Source organism: Xiphophorus maculatus, chromosome 5, assembly GCF_002775205.1.
Source record: "Xiphophorus maculatus strain JP 163 A chromosome 5, X_maculatus-5.0-male, whole genome shotgun sequence".
Lineage (NCBI taxonomy): Eukaryota > Metazoa > Chordata > Actinopteri > Cyprinodontiformes > Poeciliidae > Xiphophorus > Xiphophorus maculatus.
In genome coordinates, this window is record NC_036447.1 from 19,184,781 (window position 1) to 19,211,283 (window position 26,503).

The 26,503-nt window shown below is 41.6% G+C and overlaps 1 protein-coding gene across 1 annotated transcript; it reads right to left on the reverse strand.

The window, feature by feature from the left end:
- Positions 1–5,359: 5,359 nt before the first annotated feature.
- Positions 5,360–24,620, reverse strand: LOC102232696 (neuronal acetylcholine receptor subunit beta-2-like). The gene is made up of 9 exons (XM_005797299.2): positions 24,554–24,620; positions 21,997–22,088; positions 18,021–18,166; positions 14,611–14,655; positions 14,413–14,522; positions 13,743–14,269; positions 12,003–12,481; positions 7,781–7,926; positions 5,360–6,481 (listed from the first exon to the last, which is right to left on the reverse strand). The coding sequence occupies exons 2-9, from the start codon at positions 22,040–22,042 to the stop codon at positions 6,466–6,468; spliced, it is 1,515 nt and encodes a 504-aa protein (XP_005797356.1). The 5' UTR covers positions 22,043–22,088; positions 24,554–24,620; the 3' UTR covers positions 5,360–6,465.
- Between the last annotated feature and the right edge of the window lie 1,883 nt (positions 24,621–26,503).

Below are 26,503 nucleotides of genomic sequence, written 5' to 3' on the forward strand. Positions count from 1 at the left end.
AATTTAATGGAGTAAAAGGCTGAGGGGTTTCTAAGAGCTTCTCGGAGGCAGGAATGTAAATAGCTAGACTTTATTATGAAGGTGAGGAGGGAAATACCAGCATTGGAGTGGTGAAGAACTAAGGTTAGGTCTGCCACAGGGAGAGCAGGAAGTGTGATTCTCAAAAGAAATCAAAAGTGCTCCATTTGACACATCATATCAGGTAACCCAAACAGCTGTCTTCTCCTGCAAACTGCTGCAATCTGATGCAATAAATGACAGATATTCAGTTTGCAGGAAGAAAACAGCCTGATTTCTTAAACACAAGAGGAGGATGAAGAAATTCTACCAACAGTCACAACTAAACGAAATACAACAGGCGACTGAAAGGTTTTAGAGCACATTTTGAAATACAGAGTCAATTTGTTCAGTTCACTTAACTAACGCGAGTAAATAAGCAACTTAAATACATTTCGAAAAAACACATTTTGGGTGTAAAAGTTTTTTATCTAAATAACTAAATTGGCTCACATGTATACACACTCCCCACTAGTTTTTGGCTCCTTAAAATACAATGTCTTTCCATTTCCTCAACCTTATTCAAGACTTGTTGGTTAGATTTGTGGATCTATTTTTTTAAAGCTAGAAGTGGCTCAAAGATCTGAAAATACTTCAACTGGACACTCAACATGAATATTAAGTGTAACCAGGAGGAACACAAGAGGGGCTAGATTTCAGCAATATGCTGGTGATGTTCGAGAGCCCTTAGATTGGCAGATGATGAGTTTCCAAACACTTCAAGACAAGCCAAGAAGGAAAGTGAAGAAAGTGGCAAAAGCTTTCAAAATGCACAAGAAATTTCTGTATCCAAGAAAATGATGAAGAGATAAGAAAAACATGCAAGAAAACCTGGTAAATTAAAATAGCAAAACTGGAACAAAGAACAAAGTGAGACACTGTACGCAGTCAGGGTTTAAATCATGAACACAGTGCCAGTGTTGATGGTTAATAAATGAGGATCAGATGTGAAAAGGAGGCGGAAAACACGACTAGTGAAATCAAACCAGAGTGAAAGAAAGCACTGCAACAAACAGCCAAGACAATGTCATCAATATCTAAACAATCATCTGTAGTCCATAGCATCCACAGTCTGTTCTTATTTGGAACCTGTTATATTGATGGTGCAAAAAAAAAAAAAGTAAAAGAATTAGTCATTCTAAGCCAAATGAAATTGGTTTTATAAATGTCTTAGTTGTTGCTGCTTGGTATAAATTAATCACTAAAGGCCGACTTTTTCCCTTTCCTGTGTTTTACAACCCCTGTGATTAATTTAGTGTAAGATTTTTTATTTTCTTTTTACCTAAACTCGATCAAAACTTTTCGTGTTTTTATGGAAACACTTGTAGCAATCTCGCTCCTGAAAAGAGGATTAACAGCCTGATGTACACACCTACACACCCATGCATATGTTCATTTGTTTGACTAAGTAAAGCAATAATTTGTTTGTCTCTGCCCACGCAGGCCTATACAGAGTTTATTGCCTCTTACGACGCTTTGTGCAGACCCAAGTAAAGACGTACATAAGAATGATTTACATCCCAGCAGGATGCGTTCGTATTTCCAACACGAACGCAAAACTGAACAGCCATGGACGTTCATACTTCTGTGATTCAGTGCTTCTTCTTCCGCTCCTTTTTTTGTATTTGTTTTGAATTTCCCTCAGGACAGTAAAATGTCAGGACGTCTGTAATATGTTGTCCAAATGTAGGTTTGCTCACTCTCACTTTAACGGTAATGAATCAAACTGGCGACACCAAGTTTCTTTATTTTTTATTTTTTTACCACAATCATCTTTACATGAACATGCAAAGAAATTGCCGAGCTTTGCATTGGGACTAAAATAAAGCTCATTAGTTTGGAAATTGTTTGATGGCTGCATTTTTGTGAAAGAGATGCTGCTGAAGCATAACCAAAGCACTCAAATAAACTTAGCTTGTCTATATTGAAGTAAAATTACATCTAAAGTCCAACTGTAAACTTTCTTGACAAATATAACAAATACATCCTGTAAGACTTTTCAGATGCTTGGAGAGAGAAGAATTTTACATACTGGGATTTGAGCAGAGTGGAAAGAAAATGAGATGTTTGTTTTTCTTTGTGAACTTCCGTCTCAGAGCGGTGTTTTGTCCTTTCTGGTCATCCAAGAATACATCATTCTGCCCCTGACACACACACACACGCACCCCCCCATGCCCACGCACACACACACACCCACGCCCACCACCCTGCACACACACACACCCGAGCTGACATGCAGAAAGATCAAATGCCAAGTAGAGCTGGAAGGGGATTATCCAGAGAAATACTGACATAAGTCATCATGCTAACCTGGCGATATATGCAGGGGCCACAAAGACACACAAAAGCTCATCAGGAAGAGAGAGAGAGACAGAGAGACAGAGAGAGGGAGAGAGGGAAAGAAAGAGGGGGTTCTGTCGTCTGAAACTGGAGTGTACATGCTGCACATGTCTAGTGCCGCATCATTTTTCAATTTCCCTTTTCTTGCTTTTATCAGTTTGGAGCTGAAAACTTTGCAGTCCGTGTACTGAACGCCACCGTACACATCTGCATGCACACAAATGAGCAAAAGTTTGGATTTTGCACGCAGCTTGTCCCACGTTTTCAGCTGTTGGGGTGTGCAGCGTGAAAAAGGACAGATAATTGGGTTTATCACAGGCATATTTTTAGTCCCCGTTTCTCCACACACAATTTACAGAAGAACGCAAAAGAGCAGAAGGAAACTGCAGGGAGAAAGAAAAAGAAGAGGGAAAAGGAGAAGAGGGGAAAATGAAAGATGTTAAACAGGGTAGAAAGAGATAGGAAGGAAAATGGATCACAAAGATGGAATCTGGCACGTGTTCAAGATTGGTGGAGTGTATGAAGGAAATGCTGTTCCCACCCTCAGGCAGTGTGCAGGTTGACAGATCTGACGCGCCCTCTGGTTTACCGCAGGATGTGTGGGTGTGTGTGTGAGGGGCTGTGGGGTGAAGAGGGGGGTATGTGCAAGGGTCCAAAACCATGCTTATTAAGGAGAGCAACCTTAGTCAACGTAAGTAGCACAGGGATCTAAATTACCCAGCGTGATTCAGATGTCAGCTCACACTGACACATAGTGGAAGACATGGAAATCTAAATCTCCTGGTCGCTGTGTGGCATCAAGCATCAACATCGATTACAGGGCAGAAAAAGAGCAAAAAAGTATCTGAAGCAAAAAGAGTTTTGCTTTCTATTTGTACTCCAGTTTGGACATTGTTTTAGGAGTGTCCGTCAGTTCGTCCCTTCCTTCTGTTTCTCAGAGGTAAAAGGTCCAGAATGAAACCTCAGACTCAGTGATTTTCTCGTTTTATTTTGGAGATTGCAAGATGAGCCCATGCTGGAAGGGATATGTAGTGTGTCTGACCCAGTGTCTCCTCCCAGATATCTGAAGGGAGGTAAGCATCAGATCCACCTCCGTTCTGCAGCTCCTGCCATGGGTTTCCCATGCAGCCCTGTGAAGGAAGACAAATTAGGCTTTTATGCTGTAAGCTTTAAGCGCTATAAATGCACTTTTATGTAGTTTTCATGTGGAGTTAAAAGTCTAATTCCTTTGTTTCAAAATGGATCAGTGATTTTCTTATATTATTGAAAACTTGGAGATTATTTTTTCTATCTTTTTGAATTTTGTTAACTTCCACTTCAAGAAACAAATTATTTAAAACCCATATCTGTCGACCTCACATTACATTTTTTGTGTGTGCTACGGAGGCCCAGAAGAAGAGTGACAATGTTTAAGGTTTTTATGGCTGAAGTCATCTTAAAAAAAATAAAATAAATACATTGTTAGTTTTTCCTTGCTTTTCCGAGATTCCAATAAGACAAAACATAAACTATTTTATTCAAAATCCCTGCCACAAAATGATTTAAAGGAGAAATGCCAGAGGTATGATTTAAATCTTATTGGATCAACTGTGGCTTACTCTGTGGTTACAGGTCAAAACTGACTTATCACAGACAAACAACTATTACATCCAGTTACTCAAGCATTTTTACTGTAAAGAAGACAAGTGTGGAAAACACTCCTGGCTTTCGTGGATAAATGACACAGGCAACAATTTGCCAACTCAAACAGAATCATAATGTAGTAAAAGCAACAATCTAGCATGCGGCTTTCCCAGCAAGTCTGAATCCGTCTTTCACTGACACACAGCAACAAAGATCCGTCAGTGTCCTTCCCCTGCCAATCTTATGCTGATATCAAACACACTTACACACAATATATATACGAACACACAAACCTAGAGGGGCCACAATAAATATGCGGTTGGTCGATAACTGTCCACCAGAGCAGAGACTCGTAGTTTTTTGCTGATGTGCTGACTTCAGGTCAGACATCAGTGCTCCACTTTTGCTGAGATAAAGAATTTGGGCCCTTTAAATCATACCATGGACCATTGTGTGTGTGTGAGTGTGTGTTCATCCATGCAATAGTGCATTAAAAGTAACTGTCTGTCTTCAGGGGGTGCTCTGAGATAGAGAGTGTCATTATTTTCACCATAGAGTGCCTCCTGGTTAGCTGGTTGGGTTCATGAATTGGAAAATGGACGCTCGAAGACTCACAAAAGCACTCGGCTTCAATGGAGCAAAGAGCATTTATTGTTTTTGTCGATTCCAACTCACCACCTCAACCATTAACACACTTTTTGAACCTAAAAACCGAGCAGGACAAACCCGTCAAGCATTTTAACATCTACAGGAAGAAAACAGCTACTGTATACACACATTCATAAACCTTCACACACACGCCGACTGACGCTGACGTTTTCAATCAAAACCTGCACAAAACAACTGCAGGAATGTTAAAGGCAACACACCATATGCCTTACTTTTTGTCGCTATGTTCAATTTTCTAATGTAGGAATATACTTTAGCCACTTTTTGCCAACCTTGTCTGCCCACCTGAGCACTGAACACATTGTTTAATGTCACCTTGTCTCAACTCATACTTCCAGAGTCTGTCAAAATTACATTATGACATAATGTGCCCTTATTTCTCACCCCCAGGCTCTTAATGTGACAGCAGCTCTTCTACATTTACTCTGCTGTCAATATTTAACACCAAAGAAGTGTCGGCAGATATGAAACCTGCTCTGTGACGTTAAGATTAAAAAACTCTGCATGTGTCATAGCATGTTAGGATGGAGTGTTGTGCACAAAGAGGGATTGTGATTTAATCATAAATCTTGTCAAATGAAAATCTGTCATGTTTGTGTTTTATACATGGGACACTTTGAACAAATGAAACAAAGTAAAAACATTTTGTCAGCACATTATTGTAGAGTTTCAACACAGATTTTTTTTTATTCAACATATTGTATTAGTACACAGTTAGTGCGGAAATTCTTTTAAAATTCAATCATCTTATTTTACACGTGTAACATCACATTGTTCCTGGGTGTACATTTGCATCGTTCCAAAAAGTGTATCTACCCTCTGTTTAAATCCAACAAGTAAAAAACAAAAGGAATAGACAAGACCCTTTCAAAACTTCTTCTGTCTTTAATTTGACCTACATCCTGCACAACTTGTTACAAAAATGTGCCGCACATCAAATAATAATTTCTGTAGTTTCAGCTTCAGCATTCATTCTTTCTTTTTGTAGATTTAAAACATCTTGATTTGGCAGCAGTCCCTCACTCCATCCTTCAGGTTTTCTATCTCTGTCAAATGACAGACACATCACTTTTGTTTGGATGTATCCTTTCAGTCTTTGTGAGTCTGATAGCTAAAATCCCTCATTCCTAAGCTCGCTGGCTGAAATCTGTAATGTTGGGGGGAAAAAAACAACTTGATTGGGTTTCATCCACCTTGAGGAAAAACCCAGTTCAATCTGAAGAAAGTAACCCCAAATCACAAATCAGCCACCATCTCTGTGGGTATGGTGGCTGCAACCAATCACTCTTTCACTGCTTTTACATCACTTTTTGTCATGTAGTCTTTCGGGGAAGTTTTCTTGAGTCGTCTCCGAGTTTGTCTGACAGGCTTTTTGACATATCATGTCACAAAAAATAACAGAAAGACAGACAAAAAAAAAAAAACTAAGCATAGAAGAAAAACGCAGAGACGGAGACCAACAGCAGAACAAGTAACATCCAAAGTAGGACAGACGATGGAAATGAAGCACTCACTAAGGGGACAGTGGAACAATAGTTTTATAATAAAGAAAGAAAGGTGAAAAAGACACAATGTTCCAGTTGTGTCCTCGCACAAACACTGGTTCACATTTAAAGTCCAACGTTGCAAATTCAACAAGTGCAGCAGGCTGCCCAGATCAGGCTGAATGCACATCTGATCTGACCAGCAGCAGCTGAATTATGTTTGACAAGTGTTCAGCTTCTTTTCTTCTTTTGATGCTGATTTGACAGTTTTCTCTTCTGTGCCACAGAAATCCTAGAAATCTCCATATCTGCAGGGAGAAAAACACAGCATGATAAATGCATTCATGTCTCTATATATAACATTTTATGTAAAAAAACACTTCGAGTAAGATATTCCTGGGAGTATTTGAAATAAAGAATGCCTTGAATGGTACTGTTTGAATGTTTTCTACTGAGTTGCGAATGAAATATCAAATGTGACAATTACACCTGCGAGACTTTTGATTTTACCAAAACATAAAAACAGTTTTGTTTTAGGCCATTCTTCTTTGCTTCTTCAACTGCTTTGATATTTTGTCAACATCAATTGTCAAGTCTAGTCAAAGATTTTGTATTGGCTTTAGGTCTGGACCTTGAATGACATGATTATATATTTTATCTAAAATGTTTCTATTGTAGTTCTGTAGTTCAATGTTAGCCTTCCTCCATCTGCATTGTTTGGCATGTGGGCTGAAAAGTTCAATTTGTCTAATTTGAAAACATCCCGTTTTTCTGTTTTATTGCACACAGTCCATAACTTATCGCAAATATTAGATTGGATCTGGTTTTTTTCTCCGTCAACGGCTTTCCTCTTGCTTCTGTTGCATGAAAGACAAATAAATATATCAATGTTTTTTGTTGTTTTATGTAAAAACTTGATCCTAGTTCACAACTGTGTAATACTTACTGTCGATTCATCACATAACATTTTAATAAAAACACATTGAATGTTGTGTATGGAACATGACAAAATGTGAAAAAAGCGACAGGTTGAATTCTTTAAGACACTGAAGATGACTGACAAGAAATGTTTAACAAAATTGGAAACCATGTGTTAAATTAATCATTATGCATTCATAGTCCATTGATATGCAACTTTACAACTATTATAAGTCATTTTTACTCCTTCATACCACTACCCACATCAGTCATAAAATGGATTATCTGAAGAAATAAATATTTAGGAATCAGTGGGGAAATTAAATCTAATGATGAACTGTTACTCACTTTGAAGACTCAAAGCACTTTGTCATTCTTTTGTTTTTTTTCTCCGAAGAGTTTTTGCGGCGCTAGTGGCTCGTATTTTTTGTATAGTAGGCAGACAGGAAGGAGGGTGAGGAGAGGGGGGAAGACATGCGGTAAAGGTCGTCGTGACTGGGAGTCGAACCCGCGAGGTCCGCGTCGAGGACAAAGGCCTCTAAACGTGGGGCGTGCTAACCCCCTGCGCCACCACAGCACGCCCCATTGTCATTTAATTTAATTTTAAGTCACCTTAACTGAAGTTTTTACTAGTTATAATTTATGTCAGAGTTCATTTGAATGAGTGTCTCACCGTCTGCCTGACTTACTCTGTGTCATCAGCTGTGGGCGTGTTGTAGCTCTGGAAGAGAGGCTGCATGAAGAGTCCCAGAGTTCCCACCACACACACCAGGATGAAGATCCAGAGAAAGAGGCGATCTATCACCATGGCAACGTACTTCCAGTCCTCGATGATCTGGAAGTCATATCAGAAAGTCAAAAGTCGTGACAGGTTCATTGTAACACAAGCCATATGTTTTAGACCAATCACCCTGAAGTCACTTTTTTAAAATATTTTTGCACCAACAATTTGTCTGTTTTTAACATTACTTTAAAATACTTGCTCTAAACATTTAACTCTCTTTGGAGAGGTTTATAAGATAGGAAAAACAGACTAACAGGAGTTTGAACATCTGATGTTATGAAGGCTTTCAGGTCTGTTGCCAAAAATATTTTTAGCTATAAAACATATGACTGATATTAAGAGGCTGGCTAAAAAAAATCTGTCATGATCAACTGTGGCTGGATAAGATGCTGGTTGAAAGGAAAGTTCAAAAACCCAAGGCCACAAAAAAGGGGTCGGTGGTAAAGGAGTCGCTCCTTGGTAAATCAGCTTAGATGTGATAAAGACCCGATTTCTATTTTTATTCATCACTTTAATCATTTTGACTGCTCAAAGGTTCGCAGAGAGCCTGAAACTTTGAAATGAACAAAATTACAGCATCATGGAAAGGAACTGTTGCTTTTTGAACTTTATACCAGTATGCATAAAGATATATTTTATTAGAAATGTATGTGATAGATTGAAACAACATAGTGCCTTTGTGAAGTGAAAAGAAAATTACACATGAGTTACAAAATGTTTAGAAGTGAAAACCTGAAATGTGTGGCATGCTTTTGGATTTCATTACTTTTTACTAAAGTTACAGCAAAGTTTTATGATTTTGCCTCTAACGTTATAATGCAACCATACTTTAAACTTTCCTATAATTTTTTTTTTCAAATTTATATTTAAAAATCTCCCTCACCCCCCAAAAAATGCCAGATGTACCCCAACTTTGCTTAATACTACTTTTTGTGGGATAGCCCATATAAATACATTGACGTTGTGTTGTAAAAAAAAATTAGTTCAGGAAGTAGGAATATTATTTCAAGGCACTTTAAACACCGTATGTTTAGAGAGTCAGTCTTTATAGATCTAATATATCAAAATCTGTTTTTTCTTTTCTTATTCAGCTGCTGTTGTCATGCCGCGGTGTGTAGAGGTGGTGAGGCAGACGCTGTAGACCCAGGTAAGATGAATATGATGTTTTTAATGAAGGGTAAACACACTCTAGGAACGGGCCGCACGGCCGAGCTGAAGCCAGGGCTCGACGCCGGTAGCAACCGCTAAACAAAACAGAAACTCGGAAGAGAGAACACACATTCGACGAGGACCCGACCAGGAACAAAGAACACAGGTGGAGTTAAATACACGGGAGGGTAATCACAGAGACGAGACACACCTGGGAACAATCAAGGGGAGGACAGGACAACGAAGAGACGCAAGGACACAAAAAACTCTAAATGAACACAGAAAACACAGATCCTGACAGTACCCCCCCCTCAAGGGCGGCTACCAGACGCCCAAAAAAAAACCACAACAAGGGTGGGCGGAGGGGCGCCGGATGGGGGGCCAGAGTCCAGAAAAAACAAAAACACAACAAGGGTGGGCGGAGGGGCGCTGGACGGGGGGCCAGAGTCCAGAAAAACAAAAAACTACCCACCATCGTGGGCGGAAACACAAGAAGGGCCAAGAGTCCATAAACAAACAAAAAAACTACCCACAGGGTGGGCGGAGGCAAAGGAGGCGGGAACCACGGAGGTGGTCCGGTGGTCGTCCGCGGCGGCGGGAACCACGGAGGTGGCCCGGTGGTCGTCCGCGGCGCTGGAGGCGGGAACCACAGAGGCGGTCCGGCGGCCGTCCGCGGCGCTGGAGGCGGGAATCACGGAGGCGGGAACCACGGAGGCAGTCCGGCGTCCGCGGCGCTGGAGGCGGGAATCACGGAGGCGGGAACCACGGAGGCGGTCCGGCGGCCGTCCGCGGCGCTGGAGGCGGGAACCACGGAGGCGGTCCGGCGGCCGTCCGCGGCGCTGGAGGCGGGAACCACGGAGGCGGTCCGGCGGCCGTCCGCGGCGCTGGAGGCGGGAACCATGGAGGCGGTCCGGCGGCCGTCCGCGGCGCTGGAGGCGGGAACCACGGAGACGGGAACCCCGGAGGCGGGAACCACGGAGGCGGTCCGGCGGCCGTCCGCGGCGCTGGAGGCGGGAACCATGGAGGCGGTCCGGCGGCCGTCCGCGGCGCTGGAGGCGGGAACCACGGAGGCGGTCCGGCGGCCGTCCGCGGCGCTGGAGGCGGGAACCACGGAGGCGGTCCGGCGGCCGTCCGCGGCGCTGGAGGTGGCGATGAGTCCCGGGGGCCGCCCACAGACGGCGACGACGAGCCCCCCGAGGCAGGGTCTCTGGTGGAGCACAGGGGGTCTCGGTCGGAGCGCAAGGGGTCTCGGTCGGAGCGCAGGGGGTCTCGGTCGGAGCGCAGGGGGTCTCGGTCGGAGCGCAGGGGGTCTCGGTCTCGGGTGGAACGCTGGGGGTCTCGGTCTCGGGTGGAACGCTGGGGGTCTCGGTCTCGGTCGGAACGCTGGGGGTCTCGGGTGGAACGCTGGGGGTCTCGGGTGGAACGCTGGGGGTCTCGGGTGGAACGCTGGGGGTCTCGGTCTCGGGTGGAACGCTGGGGGTCTCGGTCTCGGGTGGAACGCTGGGGGTCTCGGTCTCGGGTGGAACGCTGGGGGTCTCGGTCTCGGGTGGAACGCTGGGGGTCTCGGTCTCGGGAGGAACGCTGGGGGTCTCGGTCTCGGGAGGAACGCTGGGGGTCTCGGTCTCGGGAGGAACGCTGGGGGTCTCGGTCTCGGGAGGAACGCTGGGGGTCAGGGTCTCTGGAGGAACGCTGGGGGTCAGGGTCTCTGGAGGAACGCTGGAGGTCAGGGTCTCTGGAGGAACGCAGGGAGTCTCGGTAGGAACACAGGGAGTCTCGGTCTCGGGTGCGCCGGCTGGAACGCCGGCTGATTCGGCCTCGGGTGCGCCGGCTGGAACGCCGGCTGACTCGGCCTCGGGTGCGCCGGCTGGAACGCCGGCTGACTCGGCCTCGGGTGCGCCGGAGCGAAGCCTTGGAACCGGCCGCGGAGGCGAGCCGCAGCGAAGCCTTGGAACCGGCCGCGGAGGCGAGCCGCAGCGAAGCCTTGGAACCGGCCGCGGAGGCGAGCCGCAGCGAAGCCTTGGAACCGGCTGCGGAGGTGACAGCTCCGGAAGGCGACGAGGGGCCGGGTCCACCGGCGGCTCACGTCGCTGTCTCCGGGCGGCCTGGGGTGCGCCGGCTGGAACGCCGGCTGATTCGGCCTGCGGTGCGCCGGCTGTAACGCCGGCTGAAACGGCCCCGGGTGCGCCGGCCGCACCGGTTGGGGGTGCTGGTCCCGGAGCTGGAGCTGGATCCGGGCTGGCGGAGAAACTGTGCGGCTTGGGAGGCAGAGGTTCGCCAGCCATGACGGCTAGAGCCGCCATACGCTCCCACTCTGCCTCCCTCTGCAACTCCACCAACCCCGGGTGCGGAAAACGAGGAACCCAGTAGTCCAGTAGGAGCCCCAAGCGGATGGCGAAACCGAGCCGTCTGCAGGCAGCGTACGGTTTGGCCATCGCCTCCTTATATTCCCCGATCGTGTCCGTCAGCTCCTTTAACTCCTCCGGGTCCATGGTGAAAAGTAAAAAATAGCGTGCCTCACCGTTCGGTCTGGTCGGGTCCTTCTGTCATGCCGCGGTGTGTAGAGGTGGTGAGGCAGACGCTGTAGACCCAGGTAAGATGAATATGATGTTTTTAATGAAGGGTAAACACACTCTAGGAACGGGCCGCACGGCCGAGCTGAAGCCAGGGCTCGACGCCGGTAGCAACCGCTAAACAAAACAGAAACTCGGAAGAGAGAACACACATTCGACGAGGACCCGACCAGGAACAAAGAACACAGGTGGAGTTAAATACACGGGAGGGTAATCACAGAGACGAGACACACCTGGGAACAATCAAGGGGAGGACAGGACAACGAAGAGACGCAAGGACACAAAAAACTCTAAATGAACACAGAAAACACAGATCCTGACAGCTGTCATGCTTCAAGAGAGGGGCAGATGATCTAATGATGATTTTCATTCTATCTCTCCTTATTTCTCTGTACTTCAGCTCCTCACCCCTTCATTGCCATCCTCCATCTTCATGTGTTCAGAGATATATTTCACTCCATCCACTGCTTCTTCCAGCTCTGCATCCAACTGCGCCGCTGTCGGCCTCACAAAGTCGGGGGAGTCCCGGGCGTCGCCCATCTTCCAACAGCAGTTGTACGCCGAATCCTCGTTAACGTAGAAAGAGTTGCAGTCTGTGGGGATTCCTCCCAGTCTGGCGTCGGAGTGTTGCCTCCTGCCTGCGGCGCTGTGGAAGCTGCTTTTACTGACGGGGTTCCTGCCGGTGAGCCTTTTGCATAGTTTATTGTGGACGTTGGAGGAACCCGGGCGTCTCATGAGCAGGAGGGTTGCAAGGCGAACCAAGAAGAGGTGCTTGACCCAGTCTGGCATGTAGTGGGTAGACGGGGAGCGATGATGCACATTGAGGACACAGGCTGTACTGACAGTGGAGAATGTGACCAGCACCATGGTGAACATCAAGTATTTACCTGGAAAATGTTCAGAAAAAAGGGGTAAAACAAAGACATATTAGTACATCTACTGTATACTAATGTGTAGGTCGAGGGCTAAGCTTCTCAACCCACACTGCGTATTTCCTGACTGACAGGATTCAAAGACTTTAAAACATGAATTATACATACATAATTGAAAAGTAATTATATCTAAGAACATAAATCCTATGTGTGTTAAGCTACAAGGAATTAGCTCATGAACAAATCATTTTAAATGACACTTTCCGATCTCGATCTTGGAAATATGAGCTAAGTCTACAAGCCAGCTGCAGCTTCCTGACAACAAACACTCAATACAGAACCTATTTCAGAAAAAGTGTCGGTCCATGTTTCATTTACATGTATTTTATGTTGGATACTGTTACATTCCTTTTTCATTAAATGCAACAAGATTAAGAATTTGCTGATTTTATGTTATTGCAAACTAAATGAGGGCAGTGTCCGTTCTCACAACCCCCATGAAGCAGCTTTTCGGTTCACTCCACAGTTTCAGAACCTCCATTGTTTTGTAAAAGTTTATTGATTCTGTGAAATCTAGAGAACCTCTTTTCAGTATTTAGGAAGTGACTATGTTAAATTTTCTCTAATTACTGCAGAAAATAACGCTGACTGATGCTTTCCAGAAAAAACCCCCCTATGGGTATAACATCTGGAACAGGGTGTTTTAAATTTCTCTTTAAGAATTAGTTATGCCTCCACTTCCAACATTAGTGTGCTTTTTCTTTCTCTTTCTTGTTCTCCCCTCTTTAAGAAAGGCAGGAGCTTCTTAAAGAGACAGAGGCCCAATTTCAAGGTGTCAAATTACAAAGTCAAATTTCTTCTAAGTCATGGTTGTTATATACAGCATTTCTATAACAACTGAAGGTAACATAGTTACTTGACTGTGCTATAAAAAAAGGAATATGTGCCTCAAAAATACATGAAACCACCACTGTAACACTCTGCAAAGGCCATCCATATTCTGGAAGAGTTTTAAGATTGTGATGTTGGTTTAGTCAGGTGTAAAAAGCCCCTGAACATAGATAAGGTTTCTCTTTGCTGAAGTCAGTGCTTCTAAAAATCTCTAAGGATGTAAAGTATTCAGATTACTCTTTTTAACACATCAATTTTAACAAAAACATTTTATAAAACACCAGATGATAATTTGGTTTTTACAGTTATCAGAACTCTAAAAACCATGTTTCATCTGGCCTTGAATCCATCCCATGAGCAGCAAACAAACACAAACTTCACAGACCTATGAGTGGCACTGCCAGAGAGGTGGGTGGCACTATCTTTGATATCAGGAGCAGGAACACGGTGAGGGCCAGCAGCACCGAGATGCACAGCGTCATCTTCTCCCTGCAGTCCGAAGGCAAATAGAACACCAGGATGGCCAACGACGTGATCAGCACGCACGGGATGATCAGATTGATGGTGTAAAACAGGGGCTTCCTCTTGATGACGAAATCGTAAGTGATGTCAAGGTACGTGATGTCACTGGGGTCCTCATTTTTGCGTGCCGGGAGCGAGACGATGTCCCACTCCCCGCTCGGCGTGAAGTCGTCCCGGCTGGCGAAATCGCTGGTGAGGATGAGGTCCACCTCTGTGTGGTCGTACGTCCAGGAGCGAAACTTGAGCGTGCAGTTCTGTTGATCGAAGGGAAAGTTCTGCACCTCGATGGAGCAGGCGGACTTGTAGATGGCTGGGGGGAGCCAGAAGATGTCGCCCGTGTTGGAGACCACAGCGTTGCAGTAGAAGGAAACTTCATACACTCCGTCGGCACTGTGATATGTTTAGAGATTGGCCACAAATATTCAACAGTGAACAATCTGTCCATTCAACAATACAGCCACGGTTAAATGCATTTTCACATTTTCTCTGCACCTTCAGCTCATTTTATCAGTTTACGTTTTCCACCTACTCACTTGTTGTAAAGTACTATGTCAGGAAGCCAGATTAGTTTGGAAGGTATTCGCAGTTTTTTGATGCCTTCATATTTTTCCGGGTCCCACCTCAATCTGTAGTCATTCCATTCCTATGGAAAGAGCAAGCACTCTTATCAGCAAACCAAAAATGTATGAATTGTGATGCAGACAGGGAATTAGAGAAAGACTGCACAGTACCTGAAACAGCCACACATTGGTGGTCATTATCTGCTCCCTTTCATTCTGCAGAAACAAAAAAAATCATTTATTTTAAACATTGATTGGATTTCTGCCATTTTTTAGTTTATCTGGTCGACTTTAAGCACCTTTTAGCAAAATATGTGAAAGTCCAACTCACCGTAGCACTAAGTCACAAACAGTATGATGTCGAAATACCATATTTTTTTTAATAGTTCAAACACAGAGTAATTTAGAGTTTTTCATAACATCACTATAAGCTTATTCACTGTGTTTCATAGCAACTGTTTTCTAAGTTTAGGTCAGAATCATGAAACATAAAGTAGGGGGGTCTGGCAATGATCTCTCAAACTTAAAATAAATTATTTCCTTAATTATTCAAATAAATAAAAAGTAAGATAACAGTATATTTGCGGACACTTTGTGTTAACTCTATGATCTTGTTCAGTTGGTTTTCAATTAATGTTTCGTACATTACAACCACAGGTAATCAGACAATCAAACAGATGACAGAAAAACTGAACTATTTGATCTGCATACAAAGCATATTGGATAAAGGAATCCTATTCCGCACACTGGGCTAAGCACATCATCCCAACAAGGAACACAGAGGCAGCATCAGGTAGTCTGGATTATATTCTTTGGGCCCTCTAAACATATTAATGATTTAGAGGGCCTCACTTTCCACTCGAAGATCACTGTTAGCAGATGTTCTCCATCCAACCTCATCTCTTTGCAAAAAAGGAACACGCAGAAAATGTAGTCTCAGGATGAGCAAGGTTGGTAAAAAAACAAACAAAAAAACCATTTCAAAATAAAATAACCACCTCACAGCCCAGATGGACCATCAACAATTCATTCAGTTTTACAAAATCCCAGACATCCAAATAAAAGAATGTGTCTACAAATTCTGCCTTGCATTCTTGCAAGTTCTTGTTCTGCATCGCGTTTGCAGCCCATCCAAAAATCAAATGGGCTGTAGCTGTTCGACCTCGACGTGTCAGTCACGTGTCACTGGGAAGACTCAAAGAGACGGGCAAGAAGACTCACACTTGTTCCCAGCCAGCGGCAACTTCAAGCTGTCACTTCATCTAACCCGCGAGCCTTTTTACTGAGACCCTATGATGCAGAGTTTGAATGTTTGTATGATCACATCACATCTCCATCATTATTTTACTGAGTTTTTTTGTTATGAAATGATGGTGTGTGTGTGTGTGATTTTCTTTTTAAGAAAAATCCAGTTAATGCAATGTAACCATATTTTCTAAACATGTAAATGACCCTCACTGACGCAACACGGGTTCACGTGGTGGAGCAGTGGTTAGATTTTATGCCATGAAATCTATGTAGCTATTTAAATCAAATGAGTTTATTATAGAGAGAAAAGGGATTTTACTAAATATTAGATAAATATCTAAGCAGACAGATACAGAAACAGTGCAGGTTTGTTACAGAGATCTCATCAACTACAACTAGTAAAGCAGCACAGAGTCTGTTAATTAAGCTTTATTTCATACTGAAGATATAGCCTAGGTCAGTTTTGCATAATCACTCATCTCACACCATAATTTATATTTTTCACTTTTTTTCTTCATAGTGCAGTGGAGCCTCCTGAGAAACAACAGAAACTCTAGCTGTCTGGTAAGGTGCATTTCCAATATATTAAACAAAAATCTATCAGACATGGTGTAATGATGTAGTGGGAGGATGAATTATCTTAATATCAAATTATACTTCTTCAGTTTGATGTTTTGTTTCACAAAAAACCAAATGGATTCCACCAAAGTCAAGAGTGTAAAAGAGCCAATTAAAATTGGTTTCCACTCCTCTTCTCTTTACTTGTGTTAACAATGATAAGCTCACATTTTTAGTAGCAAAAACAATGTTGCAGTCAGTTCTCGTCTGGAAATTAGACGCTCAGCAGCCTCTCTGGGTCCAAGTGACTCGGTGTAAGATGGGCTCAGAGAGAGCAGCTGATTAAAGATGCATGGCATCAGAGACATTGGGAAGTTGTCTGCTCAGAGCCCAAAGGGTTTTAAAAAATAAAAACAGCAGAGCCCTTTCTGCTACAGTTTTCTCACAATGCTGCCTTATGTTGGATGATATAAAAGGATCGGCTGTCATGTCACCAAATTAAAGCCCAATTTATGGGTTTTTGACCCAGCATCGCCTCTAGTTGAAAAATCTGGATCCACTGAAGTAAAGTTTAACTCTCCTTCACAAAGGGTGACCCATTCTGTGGAAATCTGGAAAATTTTACAGATGACGCAAGGAGTAGTAAAATTAAAAATCCAATTTACATATTAAAATACTGGTTTACATTGCAGCATTACCATCGCCTCTTGGCTTCTGGTCTCATTGGAGCGCTGAGTCTGTCATGACGGCGATGTCTTGGAGGTTTTTCAGAACAAGGATTGTACAGCTCTCTGAGAACTGTCCACAGTTTGAGATGTTGTTTTATAACCAAAACACTATGATAAAATATTCTCCTCTAGTCTTATAAAAGGCAACTGTTTGTATAATTTATTCATGTTTATCAAGCAAGACTGTTCTTTGTTCAAAGTACTTACTTATGTTGTGACATGAAAAAGAAAATCCAAATAAAGTGAACTTAATTTTGTCAGGAAGATTAAACAAAGCTGAACTTTGTATAAATTACGAAACTTTTTTAATGTAGTAAATGTTGCAAGTACAGTGTAAAATTTTAAATTAACTTAATAAATGTGAGTATGTTGTAATTCCTTAACAACCCTTAACAAGAAAATGCTTGATTGAAACACTCTTATGGATATTTGGTGTTTTGAAATACCAAATTAAACACCATAAACATAGCAAGATTGTTTTTTGTACTGCGGATAAACTTAAAAAGATGCTCTTAGTGCATTTTCTGAAAAATATTACAATGTCATGTATCTTGAATAAATATTTTGGACCTTAATACTAGATATATTTGTGTAAAGACACTAACTTGAATTTTTATTCACAGATTCAGTTTTGTTAAATTTACTTCACCACAGAATCTTTTTTTTTTTCACTGCATGTTTTAAACTTCTCCACCGCCGTGTTTCTAACCTGTCTGAGGTTCCTTTGCTCCTCATGAGGCAGTTTTCTTTGTTAAGTTGCACCAGATTTTGTTTAGGGGTATCATGATAAAAAAAGGGAGCTAAATAAGAGCCAGCATAAATTTTCATGTCTAAAAAAATTTGTCTTACTTAAATCTCACATTATAGACATGAAATGTTTAAGTGAAAAATTAGAGAAAAGTTGAAGGGGTATAAAAACGTTTGCAAAAGCACTGTATGAAAACTTCATACTGTAGCTGAAATATTATAGTCGGTCTTCAATGTACCAATAAAACTGGCCCCAAAACCCAATTTTGACGATTATCGCGGATCATAAACTATACTCACAACACTGATGAGCTGCGACAGAGAAACCTGTATGGAGATGGTGACCTGTTGGCTCTTATTCACCGCAGGTCTGATCAGCTTGTTGTAGCGCTCCGGTCCCAGCAGGTGGTTCACCAGCCGCTCCTCAGCATTCTCTGCTCTGCTGTCTGCAGGCAGAAAAGCACAAGCAGCAAATGCACTCCGAGTGTGTTTAATTTCACGTGGCTGCAGGCTAAATCAGCCATTAGAAAAGCAGACACAAGCTCATGTGAAAACATTACATCAGTCAATCAATAATTAATGTGATGAATAAATGCCATTTGCTTGAACCACAACGTCAGGAAGTTTCCTTTTAACAAAAGAAACAACTGAATTTGCTTCTCTCATGTGTTTAGATGCCAGTTGGATGTGAACAATAAAGCTATTAATGCCTAACCTTATCACTATTACACCATGTTCTCGTTTGCTTTGTCAATGTGATTGGCTGAGCATTTTGCAGACTCTCAAAAAAAAAAAAAACAGCAAACAGAAATCCAGTCATGTATCCTATGAGACAACCTCTCGAAGCTTTGTGTTTGCACAACTTTAAATGATTGGTTATGTAAAAATAGAGCCCAGAATAACTTGGAGGCATTTTTTTTTTTTTCGTCTCATGACATTTGCTGTCAACGTGCCTCCATTGTCAAGCAAACTTACAATAGCAAAGCGGGCATTAAATATCTAGATGGCTTGCTTCATTGTGCCACATGAACGGTCTCCCTTTTTATTCAGTAGATTGCGTGCAGCGAGCGCAGATGTTCTTGTTACAGATGCACCATGCCGTTTCGACTTTTATGTCAGACTGGGTGTTATTTGTTTCAGTTCAAATGGGGCGAATAAATGCATTAAAGCTAAATGAAACAACCAGTTTTCAGCTTATTTCAACTCAAAAGGACAAATAGTTTGCTGTACCGCTTGCAGAGGGAAAGTCGGGCTAAACTTAAGGATGACATAAGTTAGACTCTATCCTAACATGACTAGAATACTGAGCAAAAGCTGAGTTATCTCCCATTTCTTTATATTTTGTTTGCATGAAAAGAGATGCCCTTGCAATCTTTACCTTTTTTTTTTTGCACAACTTTTATTGTCCCCATTTCTTTAACTTTTGCAACAACAGTGTGATTCCCAGAGAGGTTTTTACTGAAAAAATGGCCATCAGGTTGGATGAAGTTCTCTCAGACTTTCTGTGTTGAATGATAAGAGCCTGATGTAAAGTGAACGGCCCAGCTGGTTATCTGTCTTGAATCCCATTTAAAATATATGAAAAGAACTGAAACGGGAGTACAAGGAAGACACACCAAGAACATCCCGGATTAAAGCATTTTTTTATAGAGATTGGGTCAAAATCCCACCTGAGCGATGCATTGATCTTCATGCTAGATTTTTTGAAGTCGTCATTATCAGAAAAATGATTTTGAATTACACAATACTGAGACATTTAAATAAATAAGTGTTCAACACGCATTTCCTGTTCCATTTCACTTTCTTAAACACATGATTTGTGGACTTACTTGTTTTGATTTGATTGTATTTGTTGGTTCCCTCGGCTGTTAGAGAAATCCGCTGTGAATTTTGTATCAAAAGGCAGATTAAAATATAAATATTATTCAGTACTTATTACTCTGCCGCATGTGGCTTCAAAAGCCTTAAAGCAGCACAGAAAGACAGAATCAGTGAAGTTATAGTGCTACTGTTCTTAATCTGTGCATTTCACCACAGCTGCTATTAAACACTGCCACTTTGAATGAGCACCGGTGCCAAATACAATCACGCAACACTAATCCAGCACAAATCTTTTGGCCTTTAAGGAAATGCAAACACAGGGCGCAACACTGTAAAGGACATAGAAGGCTGCTCAGTCTCTCTGAGTTGTACAGTATTGCATCATATAAAATATGTAAAACCTTGTTTACAGAGAATATGTATCCTGATGGATCCAATTGAATGATGCTTAACCACGGTTTTTTCTGTTATATTTACATCAACTGTAGTGAGTTGTCTGTTTTATTCATTTATGCTGGTAAAATGTCCTCGCTGGTGAAATGCAAAATGCTAAATGTGACAGTTTAGTGATAAAAGAAGCCAAAATCACAACACTCCACAAAACAAGAATCCAGGGCAGATTATTAACAAAGAGATTCTTTTGAAGCCGAGAGCCACTCAAGTGTGTTCTCTGAGAGAAACAACACGGGGCTTTCTTGGATACATGAACAAAAGTAGCCTTCAGTGAATTATTCAAACAGCCCATCTGCTTTTACTTTTGAATATTTTTAGAGTCTGCACACAACAACTGCCCAATCTTCCAGGTAGACGGAAGAAAATATCTCTAAGCGAGAGTAAGACAGATGTTACCCAACTGTGAGTTTCAATTAAAAATTAAGTTAGGAAATAATTGTTTTTAGTAATGTCATTGCATTAAGAATTGTTGGAAATTCTGCCGCTAATACTTTGTGCAAATCCCTTTTTGCCAAGGACAACACTTAGCAAGATGGATCTTTAATCTCTCAGTCTATTTCTTCTAATGTCTTTTTGAGGAGGTCTAAATGAAAATGAAAAAGTTTTTGTTTGGGATAACAATCCTGTTGAAAGACCTAACGGCAACTCATCTTTAGCTTATGGTCAAGTTTTTCCTGTTTGTATGAAAATATTTTCTCATAATGCCCTAAAAGAGGCCAGAATGCCATTGCAGCATCTTCACCGGCTTAATGGTGGACATGAGGTGTTTACACATTTTCAGCCCTTGTTTTATACCAGACTCACCTGAAGTGTGTCTTGCTGAAAAACTTAATCTTCGTCTCGTCTGATTAAACACAATGATCCAGTGTAAAAGGAAAAAAGCATTTTTTTAATGATATTACTCTTATCCAACCAATGGGCCTGTAGATGCTGTCTTACAATGAGCTCTGAATATTTATTTTACCTCGTCCAGTGCATGGTGGCATGGTGTGTTATGGCTACTTCTCCAACCCAGAGGCTAAAAGAAACTGACCTCTGCATCATTTTCTATTTATACCACACAGACCAAGACAGTCGTTGGTTATTAATGAAACATTTCTATCCACAGAGATCAACTTTAAGATTAAATTATTCAATCAAATAATGGATTGGCTTACATATATTCTTTCAAGCCAGGATGATTTTGCTTAAAGGATAGTTTGTCAATGTGAGAATAAATAAACACAAAACAAACCATGTAGATTTTTTTTTTTTTACTGGGAAATGATGCCGCAGCAATAATCGATTAATTGGAATGTAGGTTTTTAAAATATGTGTTTGTTTTTGTTTAAATGGCCGAATAGTGTCTCAGTTTTAAAACCGTGCACTTGAAGTTGGTGGCTGAAAGCATTTCTTTAGCCAAAAGGATGAGAAAGTGCAAAAAAGTTATTAAATGAATGATGAAGAAAGAGAAAGAAATTCAAAACTGAACAGTATGTCCCACAATGCTTGCCTCAGTGTCTATGTTTTTTTTATTATTATTATTATTAAAAACTGACAAAAACTCAAAGTCAGGGATTTTTGTGCAAATCAAGGCTACGGTACAATTTTAAAGAAGCAGAATCCGAACATCGTTCATGTACAAACGTGCGTGTGTGTGTGTGTGTGTGTGTGTGTGTGTGTGTGTGTGTGTGTGTGTGTGTGTGTGGGTGCGTGCGTGCGTGCGTGTGTGTGTGTGTGTGTGTGTGTGTGTGTGTGTGTGTGTGTGTGTGTGTGTGTGTGTGTGTGTGTGTGTGTGTGTGTGTGCAGGGGGAACGCACGTCGGTCATATCTGAAATAGTCCAGAGATCTGTGTGCTTACATTGACATCAGCACCATGGACAGCGTCTATTTCCTCCCTCGGATCACAGCGCTGAATGAATTCTCCACTAAAACGCTGCTAGTCTGAACGCACTGGAATCTAAATGCATGTTTTTCATCGTAAAGTTTCACGCTTAAATGCAAGGAATCGAACATAACTTACTTGTAAGCGACAGAAGGAGGACCAGGAATAAAGGGCTGGGTGTCATCTCCTTCCCGCTTCCTTGCACAAACTTGTTACTTTCCGACGTTGCTCTTCAAAGAGGAAATTTAAGTCCATTTAATGACAAAATTCAATCTGTGTAGTCCATCGCGATGAAAAAGGATTTTCTTTCCTACAGTTTCAGAGCAACTAGTCCGGTTTTAGATTCTTGAATTTTTCAGAAGATTAGAAAGGATAAAGGAAAACACGGGAACATGGAGACAAAAAGGTTCACAGCCTAAAAATTGATTGTCAAAAAACACATTGTGGTCGTTTTATCTCAGAGCGTCAAAAGCCACGCTGTATTTTTATTTTATTTTATTTTTTTTTTCCGCCGCAAGCAGCCACTGTCACAACGTCGATCCAGATCAAAGAGTCATAGACGAGATCCACTTTGGCATCGCTGTTGTCTCCAGAAATTTCAAAAGCAAACTTCTATCTCTGTGACTTGACCCACCTTCAACCGGCGGAAGTTTGCATATCTCTAATGAAGCCTCTGGTGCGCGCCCGCTGGAACCGCGGCGCGCACCGGGAGCGCGCTTCAGCTATCGCTGGCGGTCTGTCTGTTACCGCTTGGAGTCAAACTCACTGAGACTCACTGAGGGGTCTGAGCTCACTCAGAATGAGCAGAGTCCCGATTAGACTTTTAGGGGTTTTTTTGTGCATGTGTGTGTATTTACAACTTTGACATTTGCAAGGAATCTAGCAATTTAGATTATCTTCTACAGAGCTTTTTTGTAAAAACAAATTTTTAGATTTATTAATATCAAATCTAAAAAGGAGGATGAGTCACTAGCCTTATGGTAACATAGGTTAATATTTTCTCACATCAGTCTCTTTTCTGTTTGATAAAGGTTCAACAACCCAGTTCAGAGGATGTTTAGCCCAGCAAGTTGTTTCTGGAGCAGTTAGTTTTCCTCTCTCTCTTAATCCATTCATCCATGCATGAATGAATGGGGGCAGGTGCCTATGTCTAGGTGGGGTAGACTCTGGACAGGCGACCAGTCCTCCACAGGCACACACAAGATGAAACCAATTCACCCCCCGCACACACACACACACACACACGCCCACACACGTCTAGGGACAAATTACACTGACTAAATCAGTCGTGTGTATTCACAGTGAAAGGAAGCCAGAGTATCCGGAAAAACTCACACAGGAAAAACCCACGCAAGCAAACTCCATGCAGAAAAACCCCGGGTTGGAATTTGAACTCAGGACCGTTTTGCTACAAGGCAACAGTGTTACCATTAGACCACCAGACAGTCCAAGTTCTGAAGTCCTGGTATGAAAATAGCATGTGAGACTAATTGATCTGTGTGCCGGCTTATCTTACTCACCATTATACCTGACAGGAGCTTGAGAGACATTTGGGTTCATTTGCCAATAGTTGGATGGGTTGGTTCCCTTTTGGGGGTTTTTCATTATCAGGACTGTTCAGAACTCGGTCAGTCAGTAAAGGTGAGTCCCATTCTTTCTTCAGAAGTTGGTTTACTTTTGAGCCAGTAGGAATGGATCATGCCTGGGTCAGTTCTTCATAACTTAAACTCTTTGTTGGAGCCAATGAGGAGATTCGCATTCACCATTTAAGCATGCTCAGAGGCACAAAGCAGACTAGAGCAGAAAGTTCTGGACCTCCTTTAGACCTTTTCTGCATATGTGACTCCTGGAGAAAACATCTTGGATTCAAAAGTACAGGCTTGTCTTGATTATAAGGTGTGTTTTCATGCTGCTTTTTCCAAATTTTCTTTCTTTTTCTAATGCTAATGGAAACACAGGATTCGCACCTTCAGAACAGGAAACGGAAGATTTACTTGGGTGACTTTATTGACGTAGTTTGCATGTTCATATATCCATCACGGATGAGACCACATAACCAGCCTTTACACGGCCCAGTGGAGATTTCAATCTGCTTTAATGGAAATCCGTGTCTGCTTCAGTCAAGTTAACTGGCACAAGGTTGCCACATTTCACAGCACACTCCCTCACTAAGTCTCCTTCTCCATCATCACTTTCCACTCATCCGTGCAGATTTCGGGGTGAGAAATAAGAGCAGAGATAATACGAGCCATTTCTGTCGCCTTACACTCAGGACACAATGCATTTGCTACCAATCAATACATAAAACAGGTGAGTAGCTACAACAGTAACGATTTATGTTTGTTACTCTCTTTTTTTTTGTTCAGTTGGTCTGTTCTGTTTTATGTTCTAAATATAATAATAGTTTTATATTGACATACATATGAATATATGTGCATCTCAGTAGTTTAGAATTGCATAGAAAACATGCATTTTTGTCCTTCACTTTAAAAAGTAACACTTATATTTTCTAGATTCATTTCTCACAATTAAGATACTTATTTAATTTTGATTATCTTGGCTTACAGCTTATAAAAACTAAATTTAGTTTCAATAAAAATCGAAATATTACATAAGACTGATGACTTTTTACATGGTAAACAGAAGTGTGCAGTAAATCGGTGACCTTGCAGCTTTCCAGATTTCGGTCACTTACATTTTATATGAGGAGGGTTATCCATAAAAGACGCAATGAAAAACTTCAGTGGAAGAAAAAGGTGCGGTTGAAAAAATGTGGACAAGTAGTAAGCCTAACAGCAACTGCGAAAAACAATGCAAAGCAAAACCTGTGTAAACTGTTGTTGATTCACTGAGGCTGCAGCTAAAGCAACTTGGAAAGCCTTAACAATTCAGCGATAACACAAGTATTTTCCTTCCTCTGTCATTCCTTTCTTTTTTCTAATCAACCGTTGGTCACAGCAGGTAGTCACTCCGAGTTTAAAAAGCAGTAATGCAAAGGTCGGTTGCGGGTCAACCTGCTAATGGTTTAGAAATAATCTCAGGTTAGCTTGCTGACGAAAGCCTCAGTTTGAGGGTTGGAGATTGCAATATGGAAATGTGGATTTGAGTTTCACAGACACGCTGACAGGAGTGGGATGTTGTGACAAACTGAAGATGCAGATGGATTTCATTATGGAGAGGAATTAAGCATTTCCTCCCCACCTACATGATAAGTGCACCAATACAGATCTGCCATCCATCATCAGTGAATTAGATTCCAGCTTTTATGTTGTTTGTCAACATGTATCTCATTTGTGTGGGGGGCTCCAGTTTGGCTAATTTCTGAATTTGAGGCAGAGCTGCCAAACCTCTGCTTCAAGTTTACATTTTCAATATTCTACATTTCTACAGATTATATATATATATATATATAAACTTTGAAAACTAAATACTTGGACCGGATACAAATTGAGAAGGAAAGCCGATTATACTGGAGTGGTACCAAGCACCAATAAGCAGATATTAGGGAGATAGGATTTATTTAAAAGATTAACACCAGAGTGGTGAACTCACTCACCACATATTTGCAAAAAACTAGGGACAAACACCCACAACAAATGAAATTCAAGGCTATAAGCAATACATTTACCTACACAAGAAAGCACTTCCAACGTTTAAAAAAATTATCATTAGCTTAATCTTTTAATTTACTCAGTAACTCCATGTAACATTGTCCACTAGTAAACAAGAAATTGATATCCAGGAGTTTTAGATCAGTTTCTGAATTTGATCCCATTTGACCAGGCTAACTCTTGTCAAATTTAAACAGAGCATGCTTTGGTTATCCCTCTAATTCTGAAAGGCCTAGCAGATGACACCCACTTAACCATCTCCAGAGACTTTACATACACTGGCTGGGCATTCATCCAATCAAGCTTACTAGTGTGATTGGCATTTTTCATTACAAAAGGCTTAGACTCTCCAATATGTGACAAGTGACAAAAACATGAGAGATGCTTTTGTACTTTGTCCAGAAAGCAGACTTTTGTGTCTTTTTATTATAAATAAAAACAATTATCTCAGATTCCCAGAATGCCTTTCTTTCTATTAGATGGCTACTAGAAGCTTCTCAATGAAGTTATTACATAGTAGTTAGGGTTTCACTTTGTGAACAGCGTTAATGGAATGAACTAACGTTTCAATAATATTCTAAGTCATCAAATGGGTCTGTAATCTTTTTCTTCCATGAAAGGAAAAATGGTTTTGGGACCCATGTGGTCTGATAAAACTAAACTTAAAGTTCACTGTTCTAAATGCCGGTCAGTTTTGACCCAAAACTTTTAGGTGTCTGCTCAAAAGCTGAAGATGGATTTTTTTCAGATCAGGGTGAGTCCAAGCATTCGTCCAAACCCATATAAAAATGACTTTATTTGAGGAAAATTATGGTTTTGAAAAGGTCAAACCAGAGGGCAGAACTAAAGCACTGATGATTAACTCAGTTAATCCTACATGACATTTTTTATAAAACTGAATTAGAGCAAGGTTAAGTACTCTTCATTTTAAAAATAAACACACAAAAATACATACATCAATCGTTTCTAGAATCTGCAAGTTGCCTAATTGGAAATAGTTTGATTTTATTGAATATTTTTGCAACAATATAGAC